Here is a 26,587-nt window from a genome sequence, read left to right on the forward strand (position 1 = left end):
ATGAATAAAACATGTTTGAAAACAGGTAATTTCATTGTTCTTTAAAGTTTTTATAAGAAATTACCTGCTATTAGCATGTTTAGGCAGTTGTGTTTTAATTGTGTCCCCCTGAATGGTAGAAGTCGTGAAAAATGATCCTAAAAAATAGCAAAATACCTTAAGCAGTTCACATAGATTTAACACACTGATGAGTATTCAGGTTAGCATTCAGCCACAGACCACCTCAACAGGGTCTTCAGGGAGTGTGTGTTCGCTAGTAGAGTGGCAGGTTAATTGTCTGAAAGTTCAGTTTGGTTCAAGGTAGGATCCCAGATGGGGTGGGGCGACGTGTTATGGTGAAAACCAGCAGCATTTGAATTCTGTATATAAAAGATTGTAGTGGCCAGTATTTATGACATGCCTCCCCAGTGTTTAAGACAATTAGGTAATCTGTAAATTTGAGTAAACCCAAAGGGATTTAGCCTTCCCAAAATGATGGAGGCTACATATTTTTCAATTGTGACCTGCCCTCCCAAGATTTAGCTGGTATAAGCTGCTATATTAAGTGTGGGCTTCTTTTTGTTAACTTCTGTTTTTCTTGGCAGGTTCATATAAGTACCACCGGGTTAATCGTGACCCCACCCCCAAGCAGCCCAGTGACAACTGGTCCCTCCTTTACCTTCCCATCAGATGTCCCCTACTCAGCTGCCCTTGGAGTGAGTATGGATTCTTCCATCTCTGTCTCTTGGATATTTCCTCACCTTAATCTGGCACATACCAACTCCTAACAACTGCAGTTCACCTTGACATTTGCAAGGTGGGATGGATCTCTATCAATCACCTGTTATCTCTGTTAATCTTACCAAAAAATTAAGATCGCAAAATGGTTTCTGGTGAGGACTGTGTCCTGATGCTACTAGAAAAACTATAAAATACGTTTCATTAATGTTCAGCCTGATTTTCTGAAGCCATAGCCTTTATTTCTTTTTGTTTTGTTTTGTTTTATTATTATTTTTTTAAAGATTTATTTATGTATACAAGAACTGGGGTACAGGCCAGAGATGCGGGGGTGAGAGGACTCACCATAGAGTGGGGAACAGAACAGGCAGACTGACTGAAACACACTGCTTAGGGGAGCAGAGGGTGAGACAGGAGAGGTCTGCTGTGCCATGTGAGTTGTTCCCTGGCTGGCCGGGGTTCGAACTCATGCTGCAGAGGCTGCGATTGCTTCATAATGAGGTGCTTAACCCTTGTGCCACCAGGGAAGCCCCTTAGCCTTTATTGCTTTTGAGTTTCTTGACCTTGATTATTTTCTTCCAAAAGACACATTTAGAGAAACATGAAGGAGGAAACTGGGATCCCCAAAGCTAAGTGATTTGCTTTGAGTCACATAATAAGTTGAGTCCAAATCTCTAGATTCACAGTTCCCCAGTCTGGTTGTCTGGTCATATAACTGTAGCTATGGCTGCCTAGGCTAGCTGCTGCCAGGGAAGACTCCTCAGATTATGTTGGTTAATCCTAAACACTAATGGCTTTAAAACATCCGAATGAGGGGTAATTGAGAGAACAAGGACAGCCAGGTGAGATAGATATGAACAACTGTGGAGAGAAAATTAAAAAGGGAAAAACAAGCAGAAACACAATAGTTTAAATCTCTGTTTCCTAAAATTGCAGGCAAAGGAACCAGCAATTGTGAGACATCTCTCATCCAGGCCTATACCGTGACTTTTACTTTCAGACTGTTTCTTCCAGTGCTGAGTTGAATGGGGACAGAAATGGTCCCTAAATCAGATCTCCACCCCTGAAAATTAATTTACAGAGTCTGACTGATGTTCTTAGAAAAAATTGTGGTCTGATGATGGGGGCAAAGACCTGGATTTGAAGTCTACCTCAGTCACTTGGCTGTTTTAAGGACATGAAAAGTCATTCAGTCTCTTTCAGCCACAGTAGTTCCACCTATAAAATGAGTCTAACAGTGTCTGCACCATGTTGAGAATGTGAAAAGGGAGGCCTATTACTAATTTCAACTCTTGGCCTTTGCCAAGCTCTGCTGCAAGGTGGGCCTGGGACATGTACCCCTGAGTTACTCTCAGAATGCCTTGAGGGGCCTGGTTCTTTTCATTATGGTTTTCTCTGCTCTCTCTACCAGGAACAGTGAGGCCTCTAAGCAGCTGGTTTGTTTTTAGGTTGTAGATTTTATATGTGTTGTAAAGATTATATTTCTCTCTGCTAGAATGCTTAGAGCCCCTCCGGCAAGGACCTCAAAACATATACTCAAAATGTTGGCTCCATTTAGTTGTAATGTCCTCATTTTCCTTTTTGCTTCATTTAAAAATTTTTTAAATTTCTTTTGTCTTGATACATTTTATATATAATTGAAAACTGACTTTGAAATAAGGTGGGATATAAATAAATGCAGAGTGAATACCCAGCTTGACTTAGGCTTTTGGAAAGATTATAAAGTATATTCTTATGTTTAAATGGAGGTTAATAATGTTCTGTTTCAAAGTTATTTTCTTTTTTGTTTTGAAAGTTCCCAGAATGATTACAGTTTCCTTGATGGCACAGCTGTTCGGTGAAGGAAGAGAAGTTGCATTGATACATCTGGGGAGAAGATGAAATTCAGTTAACTTTTATTGAAATGTGGTTTCCAGGACATTTTGTTAGCCTCTGGTGTTTTGACCAGAGCCAAATCCACAGTCATCTTGCCCTCTAGTCTCTAAAGAACATTTTCCTTTCCTTCCATCCCTTCCCATCCCAGTATATACCACCGGTTGGTAGTTCCTTTTTAGATGACTGCTTTGTTTGGAAAAATTCTAATTTGATTTCTTAAGGGGAAAAAAAGACCGACTTTCTTGATCTTAGAAAAATTAATTAGTGGAAAAGACATAGAGTTGGCTGAGTTTCAGCCCTTGTGAATTGAAAAATTTACAATATAGTAAATGGCCAGTTGCTCTTAGCTGGAGGCATCCTCCAGGTCAAATCAATGGGGCAGGTCACAAGAGAGCATGAGTATACAAAAATTAATTTACATTCAACCATTTCATCCTAGGATTATATGAGAAAGCCTGCATGTTAAGCAAGAGGAAGGTTTATTAAATGATGTGTCTACTGTGCCAATTCTGTTCAATGAAAAACTAATTATAAACAGGCCTGTCTGTCATCCCAGGAGATGTCTAGATCTCAAAGTCCCTGGTAGTTTGGCGAAATGTTTTGGATTTAGCACATTAAGTTTTAGTAGAAAAAATCTCAGTAGCATATGCCCTCTGCATCTTACAAATTTATTTATTAAAGATATATTTATTCATTCATACAAGAGCTGGGGTATAGGCCAGAGGTGTGGGGGGTGGGGGGGGTGAGAGGATTCACCAGAGACAGAGTGGGGAGCAGAACAGGCAGACTGAGTGAAACACACTGCTGAGGGGAGCAGCGGGCGAGTCAGGAGAGGTCTGCTGCGCCATCTGGGTTGCTCCCTGGCCAGGGATCAAACTCATGCTGTGGTGGCTGTGGATAGATTCATAGGTTGCATCTTAGCCCCCTGCACCACCAGGGAAACCCTGCATCTTACAAATTTAAAATATTTCCTTTGACTTGGAGCACTGTCACAGCCAAGGTGTACAGCTTTGCAGGAAGGACACCATGCATTTCATGGTGTGGATTTGCAGGTAATGAATACCACCACTAGAATAGGAAATGCAAATTATTTCTGCTGCTTTCTTCATGAATTGAGACTCTTTAATCTTTTATACGTAATGAAGTTATAAGCATCTTGTGCCTTGCGTTTCACACATATCAGCTAAAATGGTAAATATATCATATTAGGAACAAAACTGGCATTCGGATATCAAACTATTAATAGCAGGGAGGATTTTTTAAACTACTTTTATGGGGTTAGGAAGTTATTAGTCTTAACCTTGTATCTTCTGCAGGGCTATAGGAGAACTTTTAAAACAAATGAGTAATAGTCCCTGAGTCTCTGTACCAGTTGAGGGCTGTTCAGCTGCAAGATGTCACAAGGTAGCCACATCAGAAAAGGTCAACTCCAGCCCTCAGTCAACTTACAAACATTGCATTTGAAAAATGTTACCCTAACTAAAAAAAATTTTACAAACACACACACACACACGCACACACATGTGCGCACGCTTAAAGAAACAGAATTAAAGGATGTCAGGTCCTCAGAAGACCCAATATGTAATTAACCCATTGTTAGCCCCTGGTGGCGGCTAATAAGCAGAACTTAAACTGCTGTTGGCAGGTTTGGGACATAGGGGATGAGACTGCTGACCTTGGTAGTTTGAAAGGTAGAACTAACTATTCCCACATCAGCCAGTAGCCAGTGTACATGCATCTGAGTTGAGTTCACAGAAATACTGATTGGAGAAGTTGATGGAGGATTAAAAGTGCATTGTTAGGAAATCAGCCATTTAGAAAGAAAGAAAACATTGGAATGGACAGGAGTTCTGAAAATGGGAATGAGCCAAAATTTCAAAGTTAACAAAAAAGGACTCTCACATCTTGGGAACTGAGACCTCTTGATGCATATTGTATTGTTCTAAGGGAGGTAGAAGCAAGAATGTCTTCTTGTTAAAGAAACACTGTAAATGGTTGGTTATCTTCTGGCTGCAAAGCTAGGTGCCAGCCACACATGAATGATTAAGATGGTCTCTGATGTTTCATGAGTCATAACAATAACTTCCATTTATTGAGCTTCTGCCGTGCTCTGGGAACAGGATAGGCAGCTTACCTAAACTATTTCTAATAACCCCATCTCACAGAATGGTATATTGTAGCATAGGGACTTTATATAATTTATACAAAGTCAGTTAACTATAGGGTATCTCGTCTATAAATTAAATGCAGAACAATGATTCTATAATTTATAAGGGAGTTTCCATTCCCAGAGAGATCTTTTAAAATTAGCAAATCCTTAATTACATCCTCTCCTTTACATGTAATCTTCTGAACCTTTATTTCTAGCATTTTTTATGTATTTATCATGTTTTTTTTTTCTTCAAAGCTGTATCCACAGTTGGCTAGCTTAATTCGCATGAGCATCCAGTTGAAACAAAAGACTCAAATAATTGCATAAACACTCCTGTATGCAAATGGTAATGCTGCTGAAATGGTTAACACTTGTCTTGAGGTGAGCAGGACCACACAGTGTGCATGCATCTGAGTTCATGGCACAGATAGTGATTACAGGGAAGCCGATGTGTGAGGCTGAAAGTGGGTTGGTAGTAAATCAGATGTTTAAAAAGAAGTGATGGGATTGGGGGATATTAAATGGTATTTGCCTCAGGCACCCAGAAAGGCCCAAAGTCTACCCTGCCAGTTTCTTTTTTACCTTGGGAAGTGTGGGAGGGAGAGGCACACGGAAGAATTCTTAGAAAGAAAATGAACCCTTGCTTGTTGGTTGAACATATGCCCCAAAGCGCCTAACTGTCAGGCCCTCAGCCCAGACTTAAGACTGGGGATCTTGTCCCCGATGCTTGACCCACTGCAGTCCTCACCACCTCCAGACTGGTTGCATGAAAGGGCATGAGGAGGAGAGAGCACCAGAGAAGGGTATCACATGCATGTGCTTGAACTCGCTCACAGTGTGGACAAATGTGGAACCCAGACCACCAGAGAGTACAGTTCTCAGGTGATCACTGACAAAGGAGGGAAATCAAGGCTGCCTGAAAAGGCTGATCCTGGGCTAGAATCTACATTTTCCTGACTCCAAAACCATGCTTCTACAATGCACAGCTGCTGCTTCTTTCAAGAATACAGGGTCAGGGGAACAGAACCTGGATATGCAAGACAGGTTTATTTCACACAAGCAGGCAACCCCTGTGTTCTGTTTTTAAGCCAGGTGTTATTCAGAAAATGGCATTTCTTTCATTTCAGAAATGGTATACCATTATTCAGAGTGGTAATTCTTTTCTGAGACCATTGCCACAGAAGATCTGAATCTATAGAAGCTCAGTTTTAATGACTATCAGAAACACCCCCAGTTTTCTACATCAGTACTTCTGTGACCTGCGCCACAGCTATAAGGCTACTCTAGTTGGATCGTGCAGACCTGTAGAACTTCCATGAGGCTAAAGTTACTAGTGATGAGCCCTTTTCAAGCCCCTGATAATTTAGCATGCAGGACCTATTACAAATAGCATTTAGATACAATATTTGGTTCTGAATAATGTTAAGTTCACAAAATATTGTCAGCAAATTAAGACCTACATGTCTAGGAAATCTATAGATGATTTTTGTTGCTGGTAGAAAGGCATGTTGGCCTCTGGTGACTGAACTGGCCTGGGCTTGGAAGTAACAGGCAGGTCTCCAGGTCAGCTCCGGGTGACTGAAAGGCTGTGGTTTGCTTTGTAGAAATTTCAGGTCTTGCAGGATAGCCAAACTGCCTGAAGCACAACACTCAGTGGATTACCTTTTGAACTTCCACATCACCAGATTATTTCAGTTTAGGTTGTTTATAAAGCAACCCACAGAACTTCCTATTTTGTCACAGTCTGGGACTCACCAGAGCCCTATCATTTTACTGACCCTACAGGGCCCAGCAACATCTAGGAATCTGATTTTAATCAGACTTGCTCTCTTGGTCTTTGTGTGCTTATATATCAACGAATATACATACGCTTATCTTTATGCAAAGATACGCAGTGCAGTATTGAGAAAAAATTGCCCAATTAAGATCAATGTTTCAACCATAACAAAGTCATAACTGTATTTTCTCTCAATTACAACCTTTGGGGTCTTTCAAAATATCCTCCTTTATGCCCTATCTCAAATGCCTACAGACTTATTTTGTAAAAGTAATGTACACAAAACGTTTGTGTAAAGATTTATGTTTTTATTCATACAAGAACTTACTATATTTTTTAACTATAAGAAGTAATTTTTTTTTTTTATTTTGTTAACAAAATGTGACATGTTTTTATCTGGTCCACAGGTGGATTTTTTTTTTCTTCCTTCTGAGGGTCAATTTAGTACACCCTCTGTTTCAATAAAATTAAGATCTAACAATTTTAATTTTCTTTCTTCTTGAAAATAGAATTCTGCTGAGAGGAAATGGAGTTTTTTGATTTGGGGCCTTAGGTTCTATTTTAAGTCATTTCAAGGAGTGGTTATTGTTGGCTCCTTGTTGATCACGTGTCATTTGTTGTTTGCCTTCCCACAGCCTTGCTGTTTTGAGTCTGAGCTTAGGAAGATTTAAATGGAAATCAGTAAAGTGATAGTTTTAGAGTCTCCGTATATTGTTCTGTGCAGTCTAGACTTGTGCTCTTGCCTGTGAAGCCATGGTATATTATTACCCATGATTGTTCAGGGCATATTTAATGAGTATTTTGCCAGGATTATCATTATTTCTCTCTACTTTGTCACTGGGAGGAGACCTAACTAAATGAATGAACCTTCTCCTGGTTAAGGGTATTGAAGGCTCTCAGCCCCAGTCCATGCAAATTCCAGGGCTATAACCAATAGTGTTTTCCCTGGGGAATGTGAGGAACATTCGTGAAGTTCTGTTTGAACTGACCTCTGCCTTGTCCAGTTAGCACTCTGTAAGTAGCTTTATGCCTCATTTATTTCTGAACCAAATGTTCTACCACAGCTTCAGCTGCAGTGTGGGAATATTTCTTGGAAGTCACCTTATTAAGAAATTAATGTGGGAAACAGTGCGACATATGTCCAGAATTTTGCAATTTTTTCTACTAGTTTATTATGTTTCTGGAGCTATAAACATTAATAGGTAGATGAAGCAAATGTTGATGAGATTGAATTTTTTATTCTAAAGAATAGAAACAAAATGATTCTGAAATATGTTTTGATATCTTTGGATTTTCGTAATATGCTGGTATGTAGAAGCCATTTATGCTAGGTGCATTCTTAAATCTCCTTATTTCTCTTTTCATTTGGTTCGTACATCTAGTGGTTCAAAGATTTGGGGAAGGCGAGGTGGGGGTTCAGGCAGGTCTTTGTATGCCTGTTTTCCCAGGAGTTTCAGTATACAGACCCTATAGAATTATCTGGGGTTTATAGATCAGAAGGTAACAATTGCTCCATTGATTTTCAAAAGGCATGGACTCCTGTAGGCAGAACCCCATTAGTCTGTGCCCATAAAGGAACCAGCAGCTTTTCGCTAGTGTACTTGTTAAAGATTACCAACCTTGATAGTACTAAATTTCAAAAGCTGGCAGAGTTTAAAAAAAAACAAAAACGCAACAGTGGCAACAATAGCTCAGTGATTGTGGTTTGCTATTGTTTCGGCTTTTTGGAGATCAGACATCAAAGGAAATTTTCTTTAGAAGGAATGGTTTGAAATGTAGTGCAGCTAAATTGTTTTGTGTTGTGTTTAAGTTTCAGGTTACAGAAACAATCACAAATTAATTCCTAGCAAGCAGTATGACATTATAGCTTGCACCCTTGAAAGGCGTTTAAAGGCATTTGGATTCTTATCCAAGCAGTACTTAAAAGTGTTGTTAATCTTTAAATTGAATGCAGTTGTTTTCTTTCTTTCCATCCTCCAAAGTGTGATTACATACCTGTTTCCTGAAAAGGTTGCTATGGCTTTAAGACATTACAGGTGAACAAGAGATGAGTTGTTGTTTTAAAGGTGGCTTATATTCAATGTAGGCTGCTGGTTCTGCTCTGTGTAGATTCCATTCAAGACTTTTCCCATGGATTTCTGATTTCTTTCTCCTTCTGTTTTCCATAAAAGATATAAATATATTTCTTGTTCCTTCTTTTTTCTTCTTTCTATGACAGGCAATGAATCCTCCTCTTCCTCCGCCTCCTCTCCTGGCCTCCACACCGCCAGGTGCTGCTGCTGCTGCTGCTGCTGCTGCTGCTGCTGCTGCTACTGGAATGGGACCCAGGCCCACAGCAGGACCCTCTGAACAGATTGCACATTTACGGCCTCAGACTCGCCCCAGTGTGTAAGTGGGGGGCGGGGGGTGGTGGTGATGGCACTTATTACTGCTTACACATTCATTTCAAACTGTGCCCAACACAGAGGTAGAGAAACCCCTTTCTGATAGGAGCTAGTGATAGGCTTATGGCTCACAAGAATGGTTCATGTTCTGCAAACACCTACCCAGCCACGCATATACTCAAGAGACTGCTGAAATGAAATGGGTCTCATACATGACCTCGCCAGGCCACCATCCTGCTCAGTAAGGCCTTGGATAGTTTAGGGACACATAGCGGTTTGCTGTTTCCTAATATTATGTATGACTGGAGCTGCCTTTTTGTACAACTCCTATTTGAGTGATTGGTCATTTTCATTCCTTGCTTTCGGACTAAGGGATTGGGCAGACATTCCCTACAAATTGGAGCTAGCTGGATTAAGCTGTAACTCCCCACCAATAAGTATCCAACAGTGAAATTATCTTGTTCAGATTTTGCTGATGGTAGAAGGCAGCTGGAGTTTTATGGATGCTCTATTGTGTCAATCTATACATCATACAGTTATTGATAAAAACTGCTGGTTAGTGTGCCTGCCTGGTTTCCCTCTGTTGATGATACAATCACCTGGCATTGTGAAGTGACTTTGCATTCTCTATGATCTGAGCTCTCTTTCTGTTTGACTTTATGAAATTCAGCATTTTTCCTGACAGAGCATACAGAAACAGGTGCAGCCAAGCTGCTGGGTTCCGCTTAAAGGCAGAATCTTGTGCTTCCCAGTGGGATTTCACACCATATGCCCTCATTTAGGGCTATTTCCCAAGTCTAACAAGTACCATTTGAAGAGCTCAATTTTCCCAGTGGGTTCCTAATCCCCTGCAGCAAGTTAGGCACTCTGGGAAGCTGCATTAATTCTTTCACACCCCATGAATACCATTTGGTGGGATAGTCACCTTCACACTGGGAGGACCAAGTTGGCAATTCTTAATCTGGAAGGTCTCTGCCTTTTCAATGTAGATGGCATAACCTCTTCTGACGGGCAGTTACAGTGCTACTTAAAGGTTACAGAATTATACTTTGAGTTTACATTTGTGCAAAATATTCAAGAATCTGTACCAGAAGCTTTTTGAGTATCTTAGTCACTCTGAAATCAAATATTCTTTCTATTTTAGATATGTTGCTATCTATCCGTACACTCCCCGGAAAGAAGATGAGCTAGAACTGAGAAAGGGGGAGATGTTTTTAGTGTTTGAGCGTTGCCAGGATGGCTGGTTCAAGGGGACATCAATGCATACCAGCAAGATCGGGGTTTTTCCTGGCAATTACGTGGCCCCAGTCACAAGGTATGATTTTGAATAAATGGTTTACTAAGTTCCTAACAGAAGCTTTATTCTTTGCATGGGTTTCAGCCTATCTAGATTCCTTTCTCATTATAGTTGCTGTTTACATAGCCAACCTTTAAAAAAAAATCCATGTCTGTATTTGCTGAAATCCCTTCCAACCCTAAAATCCTTAGCTTACTTTTCACACAGATATAGGCAAAATTGTATGTTTTTACCAATAAAATGTGCTGGGTTTTGAGTTGATTTGTTTTAAATTATATGTGAGAAGTCTCAATTCATCATTTTCAGTATCTTTCTGCTAGAAAACCAGAAGTGTTTAATATAAACAAAAGCTATATTATTAATACTTCTATGTTTATAGAATGCTTACTATATGCCAGGCAGGTAGATTTCTAAATTCACTACACAAACTAACTCTTGAGTCTTAAATAATTCATTATTGCAGTTGCTTTTATTATTCCCACTTAATAGATGAGGAAATGGAGGTTCAGAGACAATAAATAACTTGCCAGAAATCACACAGTGAAGAAGTGTGTGAGCCCAGATGGTCTGCTCTCTAGTTATTCCATTAGCTTTGTGATTACCTCTGAATTATGGCAATTAATTTCTGTAATACAATCAGAAGTAAAATGGCCTCAGATATGACATAGATCTTTCATCCTTCTCAACTGAGGGTAATTTTGCTCCCAGGGGAATTCAACAAAGCCTGCACATATTTTTGATTGTCACTATGGGGTGGCGGGGAGGGTTGCTATTGGCATCTGGTGGATAGAAGCTTTGGATGCTGCTAAATATCCTAAACCTACAAACACAGGGTTAGGGTTAGGAATATCTTGGTGTCAAAAAACGTCACCAAGTTGAGAAATTCTATTATTATGTAATCGGAAGAACTTCAGGCACACAAAATTTTTTTTATTTAAAGATTGTCCAATTTCTGGTCACTGAGGAAAGTAACCTTGGAAACTCAGTGAAATGACCTATGATGGCATCATTGCGAGGGAGGCCTAGTTTTCTGTCACTGTGCTCTTAATAAATAGTCCAGGTTTAACTGTGTTAAATCATTCCTCAAACCCCCTGATTTTAAATGAATGGCTTAATGAACCGACGTGTTTGTCAGCTGTTGGCCTTGATTTATAGGTTGGCCAGCAGCCTAATCAAATGAAAATCACTATTGTTGCAGATGGTGACAGAATGCTAGCTTTAATTTGACTTGCAGATTTTTAATCAATACAAACCTTCTTTTCTGTATATGTTAAAATCTACATTCAGGATCCAGTTCTTCCACAAGTTGGCAGATAGGCCAACAAACAACTAAGGAAAATAAACCAAGCAAAAACAGAAAGTGAACTTAATGAAGGAAAATGTTTTCATTAATATTCAAAAGTAAATTTTTAAAGATCTCTGGAGGGAAGGTTGCTTGCAGTAAATTCTGTTATTCATCATGGTAAATAATGATATTCAAATTAATGAAATACTCTACTTAGAAAGTCATGACATGGAATTGTTGCTTAAATGAATTTAGAATCTCAGAAAAAATATATTGCATGAAATCTCCCTGAGCCTAATTTCAGTAAAATCACCCAGTTGAGTACTTGAGTCTAGAGAATTTAATAAGGAATGTAATAAAAAATAATGCACAACATTTTGCAATCGAAAGTCGTAGAAGGAAGAAATCTTCATGAAACAGAATCATAAGGTCTTAAACCTGAGCCTCAGGCCAGGCTTCTTGATATGACAGGATTTCTGTAGGCTCATGAAACATAAGATTAAAATTGGTCAAGAGAAGCCAGAGAGGACATTTCAAGTGTGTATACACGTGTATGTGCACAAGTGTGTTAGGTACACGGGCACTTGGTTGATGCAGAACTGGGGACAAGCAGGGGAAAGGGCAGAAAATGGGAGCAAAGCTAAGGAAATGTGGATATTGTCAGGTAGCAAACCTGGCATCTCTGGTAGATGGAGCAGGAAAATCCAAGAACTTAAATTCAGTGCAGATGTTGGAACTTGATAGGGAAAACTGAACTCCATAACTGTTTATCCTTGAGCAGAGTTTGCTGTGTGATTTTTCTATGACTCAGAAAATGTTTCAAGACCTTTCTCTGCCTCGGGCCATCATGACTTTGTATTTGCTGTTCGTACAGTTGATGAAAATAATTCCATTCATTTCTTTAACTGTTCTTTCTTAAAGCTCTGAGTCATTTTTCTTACATCTAATTGTCCTGTCTCCCATTTTGCTGATGGATTAGGCTTTCTGTTTCTGTCTTGGCAGAGCGGTGACAAATGCTTCTCAAACTAAAGTCCCTATGTCTACTGCTGGCCAGACTGGGCGAGGGGTGACCATGGTCACTTCTTCCACGGCTGGAGGGCCTGCTCAGAAGCTCCAGGGAAACGGTATGGCTGGGAATCCCAGTGTGGTCCCCACGGCCGTGGTGTCAGCAGCTCACATCCAGACCAGTCCCCAGGCTAAGGTCTTGTTGCACATGAGTGGGCAGATGACAGTCAACCAGGCCCGCAATGCTGTGAGGACAGGTAAGGAGGAGACCACACTGGAAATTATCGGAAAAAGGGCTTACCTGCCTAGTCAGGTCTTTTATGCAGATGCTATTGTAATGTTAAGATGCAATATTAAAGATGTAAGATGTAACGTTAAAGTAACAAATAACCTTAGGAAATAGAAGCAAGCAAGGTCTGATCAATAGCACTTTACAGACACAGCCTGTTTTAGCTATGTCTGCCCTGTACATTCATTCAGTACTGATTTACAGATCAAAAGTCTGAAGGAAATGAGGCTGATCCTAAGAGTGGCAGTAATACTTGACACTATGGCTTCCATAGTCAAGATCACATGATCTCAGACCTCACTGCTGCTAGCCACTGTGACCTCTGCGGCTTATGCAGCTGGCCTGTGTGCTGACCATCATTGTTGAACTCCTTAGACCCAGTGGGCTCTTAAACCACTTTATTCTTCCTATGCTTTGAAAACTTACCAAGAGTCTTGGGGTAACAGTGGTGGGATAAACTTGCGAGTTCTATCAGAAAAACCACAGGGGAAAAAATGAGTAATGAGAATAATAAAGATGAGGGAGAATAATTTTTTTAAAGATTTATTTATTTATACAAGAACTGGGGTACAGGCCAGAGGAGCAGGAGGGTGAGAGAATTCACCAGAGACATAGAGGGGGACAGAACAGACAGATGGACCAAAGACACTGCTATGGGGAGGAGCAGGCGAGGCAGGAGAGGTCTGCCCCGCCATGTGGATATCTCCCTGGCCAGCTGGGAATCGAACCTGCTCTGCAGAGGCTGCGGACAGCTTCACAGCGCGGTGCTCAACCCACTGTGCCACCCAGGAGGCCCTGAAGGAGAACAATTTTTCAGAGAACTGAAGGCCAACCCAGTTTGACTCTGCAGTCTCTCTCTCTAATTCTGTGGAAAGACTAAGGGCCTCGGGGTTATAGCTGAGCTTCTAGACACACGACAGACTTGAAGTTGGATCCACAAGGAAAAGGAGGTCTAGAGATCCAGCTAAGATTAAGTGCTTTTAAACCATTACACAGCCATTATTTATTGCAATAAATGCAAGAACAGCCTTTCATTATGGTCTGATGCAGTGAAATGACTCATGTCTTGGTGAGGAGCATTTATTAGAAAGTTGAATTTTGCCATTCTCTCCTGTCATTTCCTAGTGGCGGCACACAACCAGGAACGCCCCACGGCCGCAGTGACACCCATTCAAGTACAAAACTCTGCCGCTCTGGGCCCCACCTCAGTGGGTCTGCCCCATCACGCCTTGGCCTCCTCACAACCGCCGCCACCAATGGCAGGCCCTGTCGCCCACGTTGCTGCTGTCAACCTTAGCCGAGCCGGTGCCCCCCTGGCCTGTGCCGCAGCTGCTTCGCTTACCTCCCCGAGCATCCCCACTGCCTCGCTGGAGACCGAGCCCAGTGGCCGGGCAGTGACCACCGTCCCTGGAGCGCTCACCTCTCCCGACAGTGCTTTGTCAGCTTGTGGGAACAATTCAGCAGCCAAGCCAGACAAGGATAATAAAGTAAGACCAACACCCTATGTCTCCGCTTGCCTTGGGTTCCATCATTTCTGGCTAATGAATGGGCTCATTGTTCCACAGTTTTCAAGTGCAGAGAGTCACCCTACCAGGTGCTGGATCCTTGTTTCTCTGCAGTCATACGCCCACTAGTTGCCAAGCCCCGTGTTGGGTTTTAGGGAGACCACAGGGAAGAAGATTTAGTCACCTCACCTCACTGAGGACGTTCCTTTCCACTTCAGTTAGTCATTCTTTCCTTATTTTGCTGTCCTTAATTCTTCCTGTGCAGTCAGTTTGCATCTAGTTAACAGTTCTATAAAAAAGATTTAATAGACAGGGAGTTGAAACTGTTGATTGGAAGTGTTCTTTGTAGATTTATTTTTTCCATCGTGTATTGACTGTAATCAGCATGGGTAGTTTTACTCTTGACTTGAAATAGAGGGAAAAAATTATTTTCTAAATCCACAGATCTTTTAAGAATCTCTCATTTGGGGCTAAACTTCAAAACAATATATAAGCAGAAAACCATATTTGAAACATTAACCTATGGTTGAGTTTGGAGATAGGTAGTTGGAGGCCAGGAAAATTGATGGTGATTAAAAGTGAACAGGAAGAAGAGTGATAATAAAGTCTGAATAATTGTTATTATAATCGTGACTTTTTCACTATTTCATGCCTTTCCCCTAAAGCCGTAACACAGTTCTGGGAAGCTCTAAGGTAATCATAAACTCTCAGCCACCTGGTTCATTGGTACTACATGTCCCTCTATTGAAATGGTTAGGTAAGCCTATAAATAGCAGTTTATAAGGAAATAAACTTTACAGCCTACTAAAGAGTTAATATTTAATTGCTGGGTTAACATGAGCATATTTGAAAAAGATTAATATCTGTTCAGTGTTTATAATTAGCTACATTAAACTAGTACTCAAATGGACGTGCTCAACTTTGTTAATATCTGTTCAAGAATTATTTTTACAGTTTAGATTTTAAGGTTTTGGGACAGTGCCTCTAAGGGACCCTGTCAGTGGAGAGAATAGGCTGCAGCCCCTGCCCTGCCAGGAAAGAATTCACTGAATCTCTGTGGCTTGAATGGTGCCTCTGCTAGACAGAATAATGGCTCCCCATGGATGCCCAAAGCTTAAGAATGTTCCCTTACCTAGTCAAAAAGGATTTTGCAGGTGTGATTAAGTTTTGAGATGAGGAAGTTATCCTGGATTAGCTGAGGTGGGGGCCGGGGGTTATGGGTGGGGTGGATGTAATCACAAGGACCTTCAAGGAGGCAGGAGGAGCATGGCTGGTGGAGGTTAGACATCAGAATCAGAGATCAAAGTGAAGCAATCCACAGGCCAAGGGGCCACAAACCAGGAAATGCAAGCAGTCTCTAGAATCTGGAGAAAGCAAGGGAATGGTCTTCCTTGGATTCCTACAGAGGGAATGTAGCCCGGTCAAGGTCTTGATTTTAGGACCTGATGTTTACTATGAAGCATGTGGTCATTTGTTACAGCAGAAGCAAATATAGGCCCTCACAGTTTCTCCTGTTGAGTACTCATCCTTCAGAACTGGCCAGGGGCAGCTGTTGACCAACCATGAGTGTCCTAGCTCTGCAGTGATCCAGGCCATCTCTGGACACATAACTACATGGAGGGTCATTGAACCCAGATGTGTCTCCTTGTGCCTTCAAACTCTTCTTTATTTTGAGAGGTTACTTAGAAAAAGTTGATCTCCTTCCTACATTGATGCCTTGGGATACTAGAGGGTTCTTCTTTGTCTTCTTTATATATATATACGTATATATATATATATATATATATATATATATATATATTATTCCCACCACCAGTTCACCTGTGTACCATCACATAGTCCTTTGTGTTCTTCCCACCGCTGTTTTGATCCTGCAGAATGTCTCTGGTTTATAGTTGCCTGTTGATTTTGATTTTGATTTTGATTTTATTATAATTACTTTTTTTTTTCCTGATCCCTTATTTGGATCCTCTACATTCCTCCTATAAGTGAAACCATACAGTATTTTTCATTTTTTTTCTGGCTTATTTCACTGAGCATGATCCCTTCCAGCGCCATCCATTTTGCTACAAATGGCATGAGGATCTTTTTTGATTGCTGAGTGATATTCCATTGTGTATATATACCACATTCTTTTTGATCCAGTCATCTATTTTTGGGCATTTGGGTTGTTTCCATAGCTTACCTATTGTAAATAGTGCTGCAGTAAACATAGGAGTGCGGGTGTCCTTTCGAATTAATGTTTTTGTGTCCTTTGGGTGGATTCCTAGGAGTGGAATTGCTGTATTATATGGCAGCTCCATTTTTAGCAATTTGAGGAACATCCACACAGCTCTCCATAGTGGCTGGACCAGTTTGCACTCCCACCAGGTGTAAGAGAGTTCCCTTTTCTCCACATCCTCACCAGCATTTGTTCTTGCTAGTTTTTTTGATATGTGCCATTCTCCCTGGTGTAAGATGGTATCTCATTGTGGTTTTGGTTTACATTTCTAGAGGGTTGTCTTCTTTTGGATGTTGTTTTAACTACTCCATGTTATAGACTTCAAAATTTATCTTCCCGAACCTGTCCTCATCTAATATTCCAAGTCTACTAAAGAACTTTTCCCAGTTGATAAAAATTCAGTAATCCCCTGGTTAACACAGCTTAAGCATCATTTTGCCTACATTCTTTCACCATGTCTATAAGAATATCATGGGAAACCTTGGCAGCAGCCCCATTGAAATCTAAATGTCTTTTACATTCTCCCATCCAAACAATCCCCCAGCCTCTCCATCGTTTTTGTCATTCCCTATGATTAGCAAGCATCTCCTGGAGGAGCTTCTCCTCCTCAGTTTCATTTCCTTACTCATATAAACCTTTCTTTCAACACCCTGTTGCAGAATTTTCCAGATGGTCTGCAAAGTGCATTGTTGTCTTCTTCTGATAACTGAGACTACCCATGCCTTTCTTTGGCCTGATGAGTTGACCCTCATACCAAATTCACCAGGATCTGTCAATGATTATTGGTTATGTTTTGGCTGTTAATTATCTGTGCACACTGCAGTGAATTCAGGAGCCTGCATTTGATCTGTAAATCCCAGTATTTTCACCCGTTCCCTCTTATCAAGGTTTGTTGTCCCTCTTCAGTCTGAAGATTATCCTTCCCTTTCTTCATACCATCTGAGAACCACCATCTACCCCAAACAGTGGGTCTGTTCTTTCTCATTCTTCTAGTTTAAGCATAACTTTAAAGCAGTCCCTTCTTTTTTTTTTTTTTTTTTTTTTTCCCCTTTTGGTCTTTAGTATTTTTGCAAGTTGGAGCTCATTCTGATCTTTAGCCTTCTTGAATTGCTATGGGCCATGATATGTTCATTCTTATGGGTCTTTCTTTTGATCTTTTTGTGCTTGTCCTTTAAAAATTTGAGCCCATTAGGCTGCTCCCTGGGGGATCACATCTGTACCTTTGGTTGCCTTTATATTTTCATCTGCTAGATAATTTGCAATTGTATGGTTAGAATTTCATTCTGGAGAGTCCCCCCATTCCTCTTGAAGTATCTTTCTTTTTGAATTTCAGGTCATGCATATATTTTCTTTGAACTTTGAAAATCAGTTCTTTCAAACTTTAGAGTTTAAACTTGACTTTAGCCAACTTTTCTTTGGACCTAGATATTTCTTTCTTACCTAGATATTTCTTTCTGTTTCACCAGCCAAATCTCTCCACTTCCTGATTTCTACCTTCCTTCCAGTTGATTAGAATTAGATCCATAGTTGGAGATACTATGGAATTAGATCCATAGTTGTTCTGTGAGAACAAATTTTCAGCAAGTCAAGGAAGGAGTTAGGCCCTAAGGGTATCAGAGATTCCAGTTTTACTTGAGACTTCTGGAAAGTCTCAGACTTCCAGAGATATTTGACAATTCTCCCATTTTTATCTTTTGTTATGTTGTAATCAGCATCAGCCATTAACTTAAACTGCAGGCAATGCATGATGCACCCCCAAATAATAGCTGGTTGGTTATCTACTTCTTTTCTCTGTGCTCAAGTGCTCCACAGTGGGTTACCACAAAGGCATACAACTTTTCCATGTACACATAGGACTATTGCAGCTCTCACCAAGCTGGGATATTTCTTTTGAACAATATTTTAGTTGGAAGCCCCATCTGACAAAGTCTCAGAAATGTATTTTTATCCCAGACTTAAAAATCTCTAGCTAGATTTTCTGGTAACTGCACTCTGCGGTTTGATAAATAAGCATCTGAAACTCTGTAATATATTTCCAAACATCATTTCAGTTATTTCTTACTAGAAATCAGCGCAGTTACACCATTGTTGTTTTATTTCTATAAAAATCTCTGCTATCTTCTATAATTATCAGTTGCAACTTTACTTGGACACTTTTCTAACTTCATGCTCCATTTAAAGTCTTCATTATTTGATCGGCTAGTCTCCACCAAAATGTGTTCCCTAGGCTCTAAGATACTCATATATATGTGTATATTTTTATTGCATTCTTAAAGATTTTTAACTTTTACATTTTTATTTAGAAGTTAGAGAATATCCAAACAGAAAGCTTAAATATGAGCCAAGATTTGAAAGAAGACCACTAATATAGTAGTGTATATGTTTTTTCCCCTGTATATGACAAATATTATTCAGGTATATTAAGCTTTCATCCAGAAAACAAATCTTTGTCTTCAGCACCAATTATGTACTTTACCGTATTTACATTCTCTAAATTATGTTAAAAGGTAAACTGAGGCAGATCGACAGAAGTACACAGCTGAGAGGAGTAGCAGGCGAGTCAGGAGAGGTCTGCTGCGCCATGTGGGTTGCTCCCTAGCTGGCCAGGGATCGAACTCACGCTGCAGAGGCTGTGGACAGCTTTATAGGTTGGATCTTAACTGGTTGCCTAGATTTTGATTTCTTAACCATGAGACATTTCAGGTGTAGTTATGCAAGCTGCTAAGGCATTAGAACCATCTCAACCTAATGGCTCCTGTTTTTAATTAATTTAACAGTCTAATCCTCACTTCAGAAAAAGGATAAACATGTCTGATGACCCTCTCCTCCCCAAGTGCTTACATTTCCTACTCTCACCTTCAGAGTCTCTGGAGATGCTTCATAAGGCTTCTCTGATACTGTTGTTTCTTCCTGTGGAAATCAGCAGGAGTGGGTATTGGTTTGAATGCTCTCTTTGTAGCCTGGATATGTTCTTGAAAGAGAACATTCTCATGTGGGGACCAAAGAACTTATTTAGTGCCTGAAATTCCCTATGTCCAGGTTCCTAATGACACTCCTATAAGGAAACACAGGTTTTCTTCAGTTAGTTCGATATTTGAGGATCTTTGCTATTCTCAGTTTTCCTAAGCACAGGGTCCATTTAGTTTTTAAATGCCTAATTTCTTGTATTATAAATATTTGTCCTGAAGTCCCTACTGATTACTTTGCTCGCATGATCTTTCTTCCTCTTTGTTCTTATTTCACTGTCAGAAGCACTATGGTCTATGGGCTCGACCATTTCATTTTCTTAGGGAGAAGCCTGCCCTCCCTGTTCAGCAACTAATCACACTGTTCCTGCCTTTGGTGATGGCTGCAATCTCCTTATGCAAACCTGCAGAGTCTGGCTCAGAACCACTTCTGTGGTGGGGTCAACGTGTCTGCTCTTATCATTCCACAGAGTAGATGTGCTTCTGGAGACATTGCCTGTGCTGAACTCCCAAAAGGGAAGACTTGGGCCTTGGTTCCCATTCCACTTCCACCGCTTACCAGCAGTGTGATTGTAGGCCGGCTTAGAGAGGCTTAGAGCAGAGAATAAATAATATTGATGCCTGTCTCCCCGAGTGGGTGTGAGAAGTAAGTGTGGAAAGCCTTGCAAAAACACTTAACAATTCTTAACTCAGCAGTGATTAACCAGCTCAAGTTTCACATAGCCTTTCCCTCCTTTCATGCTCTTCCTTAAAGCAGCCTTCACACTCGTGTGTGGGTGTGCACAAGAGCACACACCTGCCTTCTCAGCCAGTGCCTCCTGGTCATTCTCTCTGCTCTTACCTTGCTTTAGTTCTCTGTAGTGCACCTGTTTGTTTTTTTTAATGATTTGCTTATTTATGTATACAAGAGCTGGGGTACAGGCCGGAGATGCAGGGGTGAGAGGAGTCACCAGAGACAGAGTGGGAAGCAGAACAGGCAGATTGACCGAAGTACACTACTGAGGGGAGCAGAGGGGGAGTCAGGAGAGGTCTGCTGCACCATGTGGGTTGCTCCCTGGCTGGCTGGGGATCGAACTCGTGCTGCAGAACTGCGGATTGCTTCTAGTGCGGTGCTTAACCCCTTGCGCCACCAGGGAGGCCAGTAAGTACACCTGGTTTATGTCCATGATTATGTCTCTGCTTGTTACTGTTGCTTGCCAACTGTCACATTCCCAGAATGTAGCACATTGCTTGGTTCATATTAGATACAAATAAGTATTTATTGAAGCATGATTACTACTGGATAATTATATATGAATAATGAATTCAGTAATGAATGATGAATGAATGTATGAATGAAGTGTTTGAGATTCTTTTTTCACTTGAGAACAGCAACTCTGCTTATTGGAGCCTGGCTGTAGATTTTGGATCACCTATACTACCCAGAAGACTATTTCTCTCTTGCCACTTTCTTGGTACATCTGAAAGCAAGGAGGGAAATAAAGAGGAAAACTGGGGTAAGAATGTGGCTAATTGTGAGTGGCTCAGAAGAGATGTGTTTTGCTTGGGAAGGAAGGAGCTTTGGGGCTTCCCACTTTGTGTTTTCTGTTACACAATGAATAGAACGTTGTTGATACTCACAAATTCTTTTTATATGTAAAAATTACTCTATATGGTTATGTGGTGATTATTTGTGACCTAGTAGTTCTCTTTTTCTGTCTATATGAGCTGTGGTTTTAAATCATCCAATCTTCTAAAGAGAAAATCACATTTGATCTAGGAACAATTTCTTGGAGGACCCACAGGAGAAGAATTATTAAGGTTTATTTAAAGGATAGGCTCCTTTTTCACACATGTTAACATTAGATTTTGAAAATTGCCTTGCTGAAGTGTAGTCTTGACTAATTCATCTGCAGTTTTCATTTCTGCTGTAGGATTTGGAAAAAACAAAGGTGCCCTTAGATGATAAGTGTATGAATTTGCAAAATTATCACTCTCAAGTGGCACATTGTTCTGCTACCGTAGAAAACATCAGAAGATGATATTAAAAGCATAGCTCCTTAGACAAGAGCGGCATCTCCTCTGTGTTAGCGCCGCGCCCCCCCCCGCCCCCCCCCCCCACCACACACACACCTAATCCTCTGCCGGCTGCTCCGTGGGTAGTCAGCATCGACTGATGATGATAGCACAGCCTTGAGAAGTCATTAAAGCAAGCTGTATTTAATGTGTTTAATCATTTTAGAGGAACAAACATCTTTCTTCTTAATCACTTTAGAGGCTGTTCCCTGAGTGCTTTTCAGCTAACTGATCTTTTTCTGAGTGCCCAGAACTGAGCTTTTAAGAAATATCTTTAGCTGTGGCTTGCTGAGATTGTAATTTATCAATGGACTTGATGTTCTTAGTAGATCTGTGGGGGGCCCCAGGATTTGTGCTTCCTTACATCAGGAAGGAATAGCTGGCTGAGGCTGCTGACTGCTCCCTTTCAAGTGTGAGCTGCTGAATATTCTTTCCCAGTTCAGTCTTTGGCCCTCCAGACTTCAGGCTCCCTTCAGCAAATGTGGCAGCAACATGCCAAGGCTTTTCCTCTGGGAACTTCACTGACCATTGTATAGAAGGAAATCTGTCACTATTGGAATTGGGGGATCCAGAGTATCCTCTTTTATTTCCCGAGTCAAGGAGTAGCTAAATATTTTCCCTACCTTCCACCAATGTCCTCCTATTCGAGTTGTTTTTTTCGGCCTTGAAGCTGTGACACAGCTGTTTGAGGTACAGGTACTGCATTCAAGTTGTTCAAGTTCATAGAACGATTTACTGTAAATTCATGATTTACTGGAAATGAGACATTGAATGCAGCAAAAGCCAGTAGGATGAGTTTAGGACAGACCTTGAAGAGAAATGCAAAAGAATCTTCCTCATTCTGGGGAGTGGGGGTAGAGAGGGGTGGGAGATGGGTTGATTGGCTGTGCTCATCTGCAGCCTGGGCTCAGCACTATCCACCATCTCTCCCCTCCCGGGTTTCTAACCAGGGTTAACAGATACTGTGAGCAGCATTAGGTAAATAGGACCTCTGGTGTGGTCTCCCTGGGGTGCTTGTTCATCATCTGGTAAATGATTGCTTTTCTCTTTTCTCTCTTCAGCCATTCTGTCCTGAATGGAAACTGTCTTACAGGTTTGGACTCTCTTCCCCCAGGGAGTTTTACTGAATCTGAACTAACCCACATTCCCAAAAAAACTTCTCAGTGTTACATCTCCTTGTGGGCCCCAAAATAATTCTTTCTCCTTATACATAGATTTACTAATTCAAATTTGTTTATAGGGTTTTCTAAAGAAATAATTCTCTGTTTACTTATCAATGTCTCCTTTTAGAAGACTTTATGATGTAGTTGACATTTTAGTCAAAGAATGTAAAGTGATGATTGCTGTGTGTTCCTGGTCATCAGAGAGAACTCACACTCGGGACTTGGGGATGAAGGAGAGTTATCTCTAGATCTTGATTTCCTAGTAGAGCAAAGAGCAACAATGTCAAAAGAGACACAGATATGAGAGGTGGCTTCTGTGGAGTGAGATTGCTGAGAAAAATCCTTATGGGAATATTTGCTTGCGAAAAGAGACAATTTTTTTTAAATTATACTGAAGCTTTATTTAAAACCTGATGGAGTTATTTGCTTTCTCACAGGGAGTTAGTTGCATTGTAGAATAGTTTGATTTCTCTTGTTAATAGCCTAAGTTTCATCAAGGTGTAACATGTAAGAAGTGGTTTAATACTTAACCGATCAAGATATCACTACCTACAGGTAAGAGTTATGTATGAGGATGTGTAGTCAAATGCTATTAGGTTTATATTTAATTCTCTATACAAATAGCCTTAGAGATACAGGCAGAATTTTGGGAAATTCATAAAGTGAAATTCTATTTTGTTCTAAAATGTGTACTTCTGCTTTCACCAAGTTTGAGATATTAATTGATGAGGGTTTTGTTTGTTTGTTTTGTTTTACATCTTTTTTTATCTCCTTGTCCAAACTCAGAAAACAATAGTGAATAAAAACACCATAGTCTCCAAAAGAAACAAAACTTGCAGGAAAAAAGGGAGAAGAAAGAAAAGCAAAAGGTCAAGTTAACACTACACAGAAATTGGCAACTAGATCATGAATAACCAGATAGCCACAGAAATAATTTTAAATGATATCAAAAGTTGAAATGCTTGCACCTTACACATTACAATCACTACAGTGCCGTCGTCAGTGACCAACTAATGTACTATTTTGGTTTGTTTTTCTAGAAAGAAAAAAAGGGTTTGTTGAAGTTGCTGTCTGGTGCCTCCACGAAACGCAAGCCCCGAGTATCTCCTCCAGCCTCCCCCACCCTGGAAGTGGAGCTGGGTGGTGGCGAGTTGCCCCTACAGGGCGCCATGGGTCCTGAGCTGCCGTTGGGGGGTGCCCACGGCAGGGCCGGCTCCTGCTCCGCGGATGGCGAGGGCCCGGCCGCAGGGGGAGCACCTCTGACCCAGGATGCTCTTCATCGGAAGACCAGCTCCCTGGACTCTGCCGCACCCATTGCTCCCCCTCCCCGGCAGCCGTGCTCCTCCCTGGGCCCAGTCATGAATGAATCTAGGCCGGTAGTGTGTGAAAGGTGAGTTCTGTGATGTGCGGGGAGAAAACTAAGAAATGGGTAGCAAGTTTTATGCTGAAATATGTATTTTGATATTTGAGATCTTTTCTCATGCGTCCTAATTTTTTTTTTAAAGATTTATTTATTTATTCATACAAGAGCTGAGGTGCAGGCCAGAGGTCCGGGGGGTGAGAGGATTCACCAGACACAGTGGGGAGCAGAACAGGCAGATCCACTGAAACACACTGCTGAGGGAAGCAGTGGGCGAGTCAGGAGAGGTCTGCTGTGCCATGTGGGAATCTCCCTGACTGGCTGGGGATCGAACTCGTGCTGCAGAGGCTGTGGATTGCTTCATAGTGCGGTGCTTAACCCCTTGTGCCACCAGGGAGGCCCCCTCCTAATTTTTTTTAACGAAGCGCTGGCTTTCTTTTACTGCTTGCTGCCACCTACTCTCTCTCTGCTTTTTCCTCCCATGTGTCTTATAGGCTTTAGGTCCCCAGCCTAATTTTTTGTTGATTTTCTCTAAACAGCCACTCCTGAATGATAACCAGGTGACATTTCTCAATCTCTGGAAACTGTTCACATCTACTTCCTTCTTGCTTCGATTCCATCACCAACAATTGTTCCTTGTTAAGCCGTTGCCTTTTTTTTTTTTTTTAATTAAGAGGTTTACATTAGAACCTGTTAGTGGTAAAGCACCTGGAAAATTCTGCCAGCTAAGAGAATTCTCTTGCTGTTCTTCCTGAGCAGAAGAGGCCACAGTCACAGAGAACTGCCTCTCCTGACCCAGTGACTTGGTTCAGTTACTCTCAGAACAATGAGCACGATTTCATTGCTTCTGACCTTGAATAATGATTACAAATGGGTGCAGTTCTGTTTGAACAGGAGTGCATTAGGAAAGAAAATATATTTAACAAGACAAATATCTACTAGGACTGTATGAATTAAAAATGAAGCACTGTTCTTTGCCCAGGAAAAAAACATCACAAAGTACACTAAAAATGCTGAACTGTTTTCACGTAATGCATAAACATATGAACATTTGTTTTATAAAGTGTCATCTGTTTTATTGTTTCAGTAAGCTTTATTCTCTCCATACCTGCATTTCATAAATAAAGCAGATTTCTAATTTGTGGAGGTGTGCTGTAGGGTAGCATTTTCTCTGTTGCTGATTTGAAATATTACTATAAAGTGTTAGACATCAAAATGACTTAAATTTACCTTTGTACCCATCACATTCGAGATCTTAATTCATAATAAATTTTTGACCTGATTTTTAACCAAAAAATAAGCTAGAAAAAGAATAAGCTTTAAATTACTTCTGTGCATTTAGCACAAACTATACAACATATTATATATGAGGGGAACTAATTTTCTATAGTTGTAACCCTTATAGAACCCGTTTTGAAGCCAGACATTGCCCTAAATAAGTAGCCTTTCTTCCCCACATAAAATGTTATTCCGTCTTTCTCCCCATCTATTGTGCTCTCAGTATAGCTTTGGAATTTTGTTCTGAATACACTTCATCCTTTATTCTGAGAGCCAGCCTTTTTCTTGTAGAATTACTCTGCTTTCCAGGGATAGCACCTCTGTCTCTGGAGTTAGTCCATTGACTTTTTTACTTTTCTTTGGTCCTCTCCCCCCAGGCATTGAGCTGCAGGTTTTCCTTCATGCCCCGAGTCCCTCTTCTGTCTCCCCTGTCATTTGTGGTGTTTGTCTAACTGTTCTGAGTGATGGTTCACTTTGCCCAGACTCTCCCTGGGCACCGGCTGGGCACTGCTGCCTCCCTCCCCATTATGCATTCCTTTTCAGTTGCCAGATGTCCTCAATCTCTGTGGCTTCTGCATTCCAGCCCTGTCCTCTTAGAGGGACTCCTTCTAACAGCAGGCGCCTGCTGTTCAGTAGATGTGAAAAGGAGAAATCGCTAATGTAAACAGGTGATGGCAGTTCTGGGAACGGGGTGCACATCAGAGAGGGAACATGGACAATTTAATGATGGGACAGATGGGCATGGGCACTCTGGAACTCTCCGGCAGGTTTTATGTAACCATTTCAATTTTTACAAGTAGGAAAGGGGTCTTTGGAGAAGATTTCTGTCTGAATTTATATTTTTACAATCCATATGTTGAATGGAATATTAAGTATAATGCCAGTCCAATCCAACTTTTCATAGCTCCTTTGCTTTCATCCAATAGTATGTAGTTAGCTTGGCTTCCTAGGTCTGCCTCACTCTCAAAACAACAGGGAAAATGTGTGCAAGCAAGTAGGATAGGAAAACATTCTGTCATCCACTGGGAATGAAATTATTTGGTTACTCAAAAACTACCAAGTGTATCATTTAGAGATTACCTGTTTTAATATTTCAAAAAATTCAATGTAATAAAAAGTACTTAATACTAAGAATGAAGAAAAGATTAATTTTGACCTCAATATAATTCTGAAAGCATTTCAGGGTCTTAGAGTCCCTTATTCACAACCTAATATCAGTAACTCTTGCCTAGGCAGAGTTTTTAGAATTTGGACTGAT

At 40.8% G+C, this 26,587-nt stretch overlaps 1 protein-coding gene across 1 annotated transcript in view; it reads left to right on the forward strand.

Annotated features, from left to right (window-relative positions):
* SH3RF1 (SH3 domain containing ring finger 1) overlaps window positions 1-26,587 on the forward strand; it is a gene marked incomplete at both ends in the record, with an annotated part of 142,695 nt that overhangs the window by 110,398 nt on the left and 5,710 nt on the right. Inside the window, 6 exons of the mRNA XM_084232146.1 lie at window positions 585-695; window positions 8,740-8,909; window positions 10,050-10,220; window positions 12,490-12,749; window positions 13,907-14,268; window positions 23,732-24,081. Coding sequence (XP_084088272.1) covers window positions 585-695; window positions 8,740-8,909; window positions 10,050-10,220; window positions 12,490-12,749; window positions 13,907-14,268; window positions 23,732-24,081 — 1,424 coding nt within the window. The remainder of the gene's footprint in view (window positions 1-584; window positions 696-8,739; window positions 8,910-10,049; window positions 10,221-12,489; window positions 12,750-13,906; window positions 14,269-23,731; window positions 24,082-26,587) is intronic.

This window comes from Talpa europaea (genome assembly GCF_964194135.1).
Source record: "Talpa europaea genome assembly, chromosome: 4".
In the NCBI taxonomy this organism is placed as follows: Eukaryota; Metazoa; Chordata; class Mammalia; order Eulipotyphla; family Talpidae; genus Talpa; species Talpa europaea.